The following is a 9,919-nucleotide window of genomic DNA, read 5'->3' on the forward strand; positions in this document are numbered from 1 at the left end:
TTTTATGCTTTGAATAAAAAAAAATAATTATGGGAGAAGGTGGAAGCGTATCTTTTTAAATTCTAAAAATTTTTTATTCATTCATTTCTAAAAAGGAAACCACAGTAAACTTTTGATTAAATATCCAGAAAAGTTGTCACAATCTAAGAATTTTATTCATTCATTCTAGAAAGGAAATTTATTAAACTTTGAATTAAATATCCAGCAAAGTTGTGTCACGTAATCTGGAAGTATATTGTGCCGATCCCAATTTAATATTGCTTTAGCCTCAAAAATCAAAAAATTTAAATGGAAATGATAAATTTTGATGATCATTTACGTTCCGTTATTTTAAATTTACCATCATTTGTACGATAAACAAATGTAACATGGTTGCGGTACAGTATTTCTAGTTAAGTTGAACAGCTTCTCTAAAAGGAAAAATAATTAACTTCGGGATAAACCAATAAAAATAGATAAATGGGCTTTTTTCTTACCGAAAATTAGCCAAAATGTCAAATTAAGATTGTTTAACATACCTTAATATTGTATTAAACCTAAATTATATTTATTAAAAGAAAAATAATCTAATCTAAAACTCTGTTTTGCCGACGCCAAGGGTATTTAAGATTTCTCAAGTTGCGCAAGTGCGTTTATAATTATCCATCACATAACTTCTTTCCGCATATGGACATTATCGTCTATTTAATAGAAAACAGGTTCTAATGCCAACTAGCAACCGAAACCATAATTTTATGTTTTGTGAGAACGTAATGAGAACCGAAATGGTTGAATTCCTGTTTCTATTCCGCATTTATACTAAACATTGTTAGTTATTGAGGCTAATTTTTTTTTTCGGCAATAACCGGACCGATTTCTGAAATCAATTTCCTATTTCAAAGTAGTAGTATTGTCTGTCCGGTCGATCAACGAAAAAAATTAATTCTTAGAATATCTTTTTTCTAAATAAAACGTCAACTCAATAATCTTAAAATACTTTTTCTTGAAAACTACTCATTTTATTTTCGGGCAAACTGTATATATATACAATTATACTGTCTATCATACTTCTTCACGCTTCGTTTATTTTCTATTATTACATTTTATCCTATAATTCTTATATATCTTTTTATCGAAGCATGCTTCCAAAATTTGCGGAGTTTATTATTTCCATGGTATGCAGCATATAGTAGAGATAGCAATTCTAAATCCGTCCATTCGGATAGTCCGCTTTAAATCCGATCCGAAACCAGATAACGGGATACATAATCCGTTATCTGTTATTTATAAATTGATATATATAGTAAGAGGGACAATCTTGTACACATCGTGTGCACAATGCTAACTATAAAATTGAAATTATGGTACAATGGTAATTTCTGCTCAAAAAATTGTAAAGAAACTTTGCAATTGCTTTATAGGAAATAAATAAACAATTTATATCTTATTATTTTATTATTTTTTTTTCTTTCTTTCCCTCACTTTCTTAGTTAATAGTTCTTTTTTTTTTAAAAAAAAAATTTTAGCACGTATAAATATAATGAATTTAACTTACCCGAATCCATTATTTTGTTATTAAACTTGTACATAGTTTATTGAAAGCGAAAATAAAAAAAAAGCAACCCATTTGATTGGTCAAATTTTATATGATTGCCAATGTTTTTTCGATTATATCACGAATGTTTAATGTTTTTCAATTTTATTTTTCTTTTGTGCCAACTAGTAAAACCTATTAAATCTATTGTAATTCCATCCCAATATCAATTGAAAATTTTTTTTTTATACTGGAACCATTTTAATAAGCTTTACATAAAGCCAATCATTAAATGACTCTTTAGTTATAATAAATCAATTAACATACCTCGGTATAAACTAATTTTTGATCTAGGTTATAGACAGAGTAATAAGTAGACAGAGCTATAATTCTACCAATGATTTTTTGTTTTACTATTGATAAAAATATATATATTATATTACTGCTAACGGTCAGTTCTGGTTTCAAAAACCACGGTTTTCAACTAAAGTAAAACCGACCGAAAAAACTGAGCTGCAAAACTGATTGTAAAAATATTGCAAACTGAATAAAACAATATTAAAAAGTATTAATTATAATTTCATTTTTAAATCTAAATAGTTTTTTTTATAATAATAATGCCGATTTTGTGATTTTTCGACGAAATGAAAATCACGTGATCAACGCGCAAAGTTAAATTTTACCGATAATTTCAAAAATGAGAATATTATACATAAATCATAATTTTTAATGGTACTCTCAATAAGAAAAATTCTTTTTTTTTTTGGAATATATTAAAATTTACAAGGTTTTTTTATCGTTTTTTTTTAACATAAAACCGACAGTCAACCGGTCGGACTTGGAGTCTTGGAACCAATAACCGAACCGGTAAAAACCGGTTATTGATCGATTATAAAATTTACTATGTATGGCTATGGTGACGTAGTTTTCAAAAAAAATTATCAGATATCATGGGTCCCCGTGGTTAGAATTACATAATACCGTCTGTACTTATCTCCCTGTAAAAAATCTGATCCGTGTTTTATCTTTCCATGCTTTTTCCGTGAATGTATCATTTTCATGGAATTAATAGCCTCAAATCATGGAAATTTTCATCTCGCTAACACGGATATCCGTGAATGTATCATTTTCACGGAATTTTTACGGAAGACACGGATAAATAATGGAAATATTCGGATAAAAATTTTTTATAGGGTCTGAAAAAAGAAAAAATGATTTTTCTTTTTTAAAAATGACCGACTTGAACAATGATGTTCTTAATTTAATATTCGAACAACTACAAGATGATAAAAATACATTTTATCCCTGTCTTTTGGTTAATAAAAATTGGTGTGTAATGATTATTCCAATTTTATGGAGAATCCTTGGAAATTCTTAAAAAGAGAATGAAGGATTATTATTAAATGTAATCATCTTATCAAGTATATCAAGGAATCAAATAAGGGAACATGAGTCATTGACAAATTCTTATCAAAGACCTTCATTTAATTATATTAGTTTCTGTAGACATTTAAATTTAAATGAAATACATAGAATAATTAATGAATTATATAATAAATCTTTCTTAACAGTTCTATAAAATGAAATATTAAGTCTTTTTATTAACGAAAATATGAAATTTACTCACCTTTATATGAATCAAAAATTCGACAAAATACACTCCATTCATGGAGCTGTAAGGCATTAAATTCCTTAGTTGTGGTTACTGATTTAAATAATAATATTTTATCTAAAATAATAGAAACATGTAAATCAATTAAGAAATTGGAGATTTTTATTAAAAAAAAAAGACATAATAATTGTGAAATTATTAAATTGATCGAAGCTCAAAAGAAATTACTTAGTATTACTAGCTTAGTTCCTTCGCACACAAATCATCCATTTTATAAAATTCTTGAAGATTCGTTGGTTAAACATGCAAATACCGTACAATATTTTAAGTTACCAGATCAACTCACCGCAAAAATTTTCTCATCTTTTGCATTGTAAATTTAAAAGGATTAAAATTAGTTAATGGTAATCTCAATCTGGAATGGAATTGTTTAAAAATTTATCTTTATCTTTCTTACAAATTTTAAGAACTAGCCTAGTTCCAGATTTAGCTTTTACAGATTTAATTGAAAATACAAATGGTTCTCTTATTCTGATTATTGGCAGATCTTGTTTCTTCAATAGACAGATTTATATTTTTTATTATCCCCCTTTTTCATTAGCAGATCTTTTTTCTTTACCAGACAGACTTATATTTTTTTATTATTACTGACAATCATTTTTATTTATTAGCAGATCTGCTAAATCTCACCGCAGGTGATTTCACCATAATTCGAATATATAGAAAGTAAGTAACGGAAATTGGTTAAGTAAGTAACGTAAAGTCACATGATCTATTACGTTACTTCTCTTATATAAGGTACGGAACGTAAATTTTTTTGGTATCCTGTTCTTCTTTCGGTAGTGGAGGGGGATCAGGCTGGTTCCAACGTCTTTAAAGAAGTTCGGGTCCGTCCTGGTGATGGATGATAGCTAGAAGTAGGATAACTCTCCCTTTCGAGGGAATATGTTCTGTTGAATAGTCTGTCTGGCTTCACATAAAATAAATAAATAAAAATAAATTTTTTTGGTAAATACTTTACGTTACTCTTATTGCTAGGGTCTTCGATCACGTGACGGATTTAATATTTTTGATTGGTCAAATTGGCCACATAATCACGTCATGTTTATTTGTTTATTGAATCTCGTTTTCAGTATAGGTTCGTTTCTCAGTTCTTTCGGTCTCAAGGTATTTTTCTTTTCTTTTATTTTCATTTCTAACTTACATTCTGCTTACACTTTATTTCTTACTAACTCTATTTCATCATTTTAGGTCCTTTATTCCTTCCAGTTCTGCAATTAAGGTTCAGTTGTTTTTCACTTTACGTTTCGTTTCTTTCTTACTTTTTTATTTTTTTTATTTTGTTTCTGTTTCATATTTCGTTTTCACTATTTTATTTTATTTTTTTTTTAGATATTTTAGTTCTTTCAGTTCTACAATTAATAAAGGTATGCTTTTTTATTTTTATTTATTTTTTTTATTTCATTTTTATCTTATATTTGGTTTCTTACTAACTTCATTTTTTTTTACTTTATGGTTTATTTTTTACTTGGTTTCCTATCATTACCCGACCTTTTATCATGATCGTTTTTTTATTTTTTGTCTCCCATCATTTTTCACCTCATATTACTTCTCATTATTCGTCTCCCATTATTTTCTATTACATCATTTCATTTTCCATTATTTCTTTTTCTCTCCTGTTTACTTCCCATCATTTCTTTTTATCTCTCATCGCTTCTTTTTGTCTCCCATCACTTCTATTCGTTTTCCATCACTCCTTTTTGTCTCCCATCACTCCTCTTCATCTTCCCATCACTTCTTTTCATCTCCCATCACTCTTTTTCATCATCCATCATATGTCCTATTTGTTCCCTATCACTTCTCATTACTCTTTTTTACTTCCTTTCTTCTTCTATTACTTTCCATTACCCCATTGTTATTTCATTTTTTTTATTAGCTTCTTTCTCCTTGATCATTGTAATTTCCTTATCTTTTTTATTTATTGTTATTGTTATTGTTTTTTTATTTGCATCACTTCATTAAAAATAAATACAGTGAAATTTTTCTTTAAAATCGAAAATGTGGAATTAAATTTTAATATTTGCAAATAAAATTTCATTAAATAAGATTATTTTGAATAAATATGTTTGTAAAAAAAATTTTAAAAAATATCTTCAAATAAAATTTTAAGTTTAACCGATCAACAGATGATGTTTAGTACCTTATATAAGAGGAGTAACATAAAGTAAATATAATTGACTTTACGTTCCGTGCCTTATATATATAAGGGGAGTAACGTAAATTGACCTAAAATAGTAATTTTACGTTACTTACTTAGCCAATTTCCATTACTTACCTGCTACCTACCGTTATAATTCCAGCCAAATTCAATTGTGTAACCTAATAAAAGTTTTTGGCTTTTTTTAGTTACAATGTGGTATAAATATTGCACCAATGGATCCGGAAGATACCCATTTATAAGTGAATATGCAGTTAAATTTTGTGTCACCTCACTGCATAAATCACTTTACTTAAGAAATCTATTTCGTAATGGTCAAAAGTGGTCTATTTGGCCTTAAAAGTGGTCAAACTTGCCTATCAGCTACCTTAATTGATGGTCAAAAGTGGTCTATTTGACCCTTTGACCATCAATTAAGGCAACTGATGGTAATTTGACCACTTTAACCATCAATAAGGTAGCTGATGGTTAAGTTTGACCACTTTTAAGGTCAAATAGACCACTTTTGACCATGATTAATTACTAAGTAAAAGAGATTTATGCAGTGAGGCTACATAAAATTTAACTGCATATTTGATATAAACGGGCATCTTCCGAATTCATTGGTACAATTTTCATACTACACTGTTACTAAAAAGTCAAAAAACTTTTTTATTAGGTTACACAATTAACTCCAGCTAGAATTATAATTTGGCCGGAATAAAATCACCTGCGGTAAGGATCACCTGTGGTGAAAACTTAGCGAATAAAAATGATTATCAGAGCTAATAATAAAAAAATACAAATCTGTCTATTAAAGAAAAAAGAACTGTAATTTTAAAATTACAAGAGTTGGTAATATTTAAATTAAATAAATACAAATCTTTCTAATAATATAAAAGGAATTGCCATTTTAGGAAAAATCAGTAATTTAAAAATACAAGAGTCAGTATTATTTAAATAGTAGGAGTTGGTAATAACAAAATACCAATCTGTCCACATCAGCACGCCATAAAATCATAAATAAAAAAATAATAATAAATCTCATAATTTCAACATTAGCTACAATTGATTTTAAACAAGAGGAGATTATTTTTAGGGAATTGGAATTTGAAGAAAAGAATTAAAACTTATTAAGTGAATTAGAGTTTACAGAATGGTTATGCATGATAATACATACTACTAGTATAGGCTTAAATGCAATAATGTGATAGATACTTTAAAATTGACCTGACAAATTGATTTCTTTGTAACTAATAAAATGGCCACATTTTTAAGAGAAATAAATGATATATAGGTTAGAGGTCTGACCCCCTATTTTACAATCCAGCCCGGCTCACACTTGGAAATTAACATAAAGTGCCCGGCCCGGCCCAGACTTAATATATTAAAAACTGGAGCCACACTATTATTGTATCATTTTGTTGTAAAAAACAAAAAAATCGGCCAACTTAATTTTGGCCAGTTTAATTTCGGCCAGAATTAAGACGATTTTGGCCAGAATTACGAAAATCCAGATTTAACGAAAAATCATGTGCCGGCCCGGACCTGGCCCGGGTGAATTTTGACAACCCAAACCTGGATCCGGGTCTGGACCAGGTTAGGGTTTCTGGGTTCTGAGTCCCGTTTGCAGATCTCTAATATAGGTGTATATATGCACATATGCATAAAATTTTTATTGGCCTGTGAACCAATAACAATAGTGATTATAGTGATTATCCAGACTTTTATAGATTTTGGCTCCTTTGGTATGGAATTCTACTTCTTAAAATATTGAGTATGGTTAATTATACTATATAATATGACATGATATTCAGTTTTCTGAGTATTCAAAAAATTTTATAGTTCATGTATTATAAAATTAATTACTTGTAAAAGTATCAGGTAAAAGCTGTATTTCTTTTAATTCACTTTTTATTGCCTAGCCAAGTGTTATAATATTAAAGCCTTTTAATTCAAATATATTGTAAATAAAATAAACTTGGATAATTTATATTTAATAATTGATAAGTTACAAAAAAAAGATTTATTTAAATTACAAACTAAGAAATTTATAAAATATTTACTACTCTAGTTCTAGTGTTTAAATAATTCTAAGTAAAATAAAAAAAAAAGAGAATGTAAATATTTAATATTTGGATAAGCTATAGAAAAAAGGAATTACTTAAATTGCAAACTAGGAAACTTGTAAATATTTTACTACTCTAGCCTTAGTGTTTAAATAAATCTGCAAAAAATAAAATAAAAGATAACTCTTCTGTTGAACACATCATGTCAAATATCATTTAATTTCATCTGTTTTTAATATATAAATAAAATTAGTTTCACATAATTAATTAGCAAATTAGTTTTTCTTTATAAACTATATATTACATACCTAATTGTTAATAACTTTAAATTATACAATCATTCAAATCTTCAGTTATGCCGGTAGAAGAATAACTTCCACTTTCAAGAATTTCATTCAATTTTTCACTAGTAAAATTAAGTAGACGACTTGTATAACATGCTTGTGGATGAGGTTCAGCAGTATTAAGATTGTTATGCCCAATTTGTGCATTTATAAATTCCATTTTGTTATTTTCTAATTCTTCATTAATTTCATTACTAGTAGGCTGGAAAATCCAATTTCCAATAACATATTTCACTTCTGATACAGATGGCCTTTTTAATGGATCTTCATTCCAACATTTTTTCATTAACTCCATATAACATTTTGGAGTATTTTCAATAATTTTAGGACGTTCGCCTTTACAAATACTTAAACTAAGCTGAAGATCATGTGTTCTATCATTAAATGGTGGAACTCCAGATGTAAATTCCCACATAATCATAGAAAAACTATAAATATCACTAGCTGGAGTATAAGGTTTGCCTCTTAAAACTTCAGGTGCCATAAATGGTATAACTCCATAAATTTCACCTTTTTTTAAAGATGATTTTACAGGTTGACATAATCCTAAATCACTAATAAAAACTAAATTATTATCAACTTCATTTTCTTCCTCCTCTTCATCCTTTTTATTGCTGTGATTTAAAATATTGCCATCATGTAAATCACAATGAATAAAATCTTGTTTATGTATTTCATAAAGCCCAGAAATAATTTTATACAACATATTTAACTTTTGTTTCCAATTATATTTAATTACTTTAGTTAAATTTCCTCTTAAATTACCTTTATTTGCATAATCCATTACTACCATATAATACGAAGTATCTGAACTTTTTGTGAATCCATATAAATTAATAATTTCATATGAATCTGAACAACTTTGATGATATTTCCACTATAAAAATGAAATAAGAAATGTACAATTAGTACAAGTAAAAATCAAATTAAAAAAATTAATATTGGTTATCATACTTCATTTAAAAATTCATCTAAATTTTCATTCAAATTATTGAAGCATTTAAGAACTACTTCTCTATTTTGATTTATATCTAACCAAATAGCTTTATATACAGTACTAATCCCTCCTTTATCAAGGTATACAACATTTGTAAATTTATCATAAGGAATCCATTTTAATCTTCTTTCAGAAATAAATTTATCTAAAATTATATTTCCACTCTTTCCAAATCTATAATATAAATAATTAAAATTATAATAAAATTATCCTAAACTTTAGAATTAAAAAAACAATTTAATACTTACCCTAAATTTAATTAGAAATACAATAACAAAAAATCTTAGTAATTATATAAATATATATATAAACTTATAATTTATAACTCACCCGCTAAAGTATCAAATATATATTAAAAAAAGAAGTATTTAGTTAATTTAAGTCAAATTCTATATAGATGTAATAATAAAAAAACAACTTACAAGAATCTAAAGTAAATTACAATTTTTAAAATAAAGAATTTAGTTAGTTAGTTCAAGTTATATATAAAGTTATAAATATGTAATAATAAAACTAAATAAATAACTTACTATCTGAAATAAAACACCAAAATAAAGAATTTAGATACTAGTTAGTTTAATTTATATGCAAATATCATATAAAATAATAAAATTAAATAAATAATTTACCACCTATATTTTAAACAATTTTTTAAATAAAGAATTTAGTTAGTTTAAATCATAAAATTGCTATGAGATTTCGCCGGCGTCACATGATTTTTAATAATATAAAATTTGTCACCCCGCGTCACACCCTCCTTGTTTCCGCTTTTACTATGTATTCTAGGGACAGAATTTGCTAATTCCGGCCAAATTTTATAATTCCGGCCAAAATTAAAAAATCACGTGATACCGGCGATAAATAGACTCCTTTAAATTATATGCAATAATGTAATAATAGAATTAAAAAATAACTTACGTGCTATATTATGAAATAATTTTTTTAATGAAGAATTTAGTTAGTTAAATTATTATGCGATTATGTAATAATAGAATTAAAAAAATATCTTATAACTTACGAACTAAACGAAATAAATGAAATTACAAAATAATTTTTTAAATAAAGAATTTAGATAGTTTAATGATGCAATAATAGAATATAATTAAATAACTTACTCCCTATATTACAAAATTATTTTTTAAATAAAGAATTTAGTTAGTTTAAATTATGTGCAAATATTATACAAT

General features: G+C 26.5%; 1 protein-coding gene across 1 annotated transcript; it reads right to left on the reverse strand.

Annotated features, from left to right (window-relative positions):
- Positions 1–7,715: 7,715 nt before the first annotated feature.
- On the reverse strand, positions 7,716–8,823 carry OCT59_010616 (uncharacterized protein; the record flags this gene model as incomplete). The annotated part of the gene is made up of 3 exons (XM_066136029.1): positions 7,716–8,612; positions 8,690–8,706; positions 8,772–8,823. 3 exons carry the CDS (start codon positions 8,821–8,823, stop codon positions 7,716–7,718), a joined length of 966 nt encoding a protein of 321 aa, XP_066000704.1.
- Positions 8,824–9,919: the final 1,096 nt, after the last annotated feature.

The sequence above is a fragment of the Rhizophagus irregularis genome, chromosome 19, assembly GCF_026210795.1.
Source record: "Rhizophagus irregularis chromosome 19, complete sequence".
In the NCBI taxonomy this organism is placed as follows: domain Eukaryota; kingdom Fungi; phylum Glomeromycota; class Glomeromycetes; order Glomerales; family Glomeraceae; genus Rhizophagus; species Rhizophagus irregularis.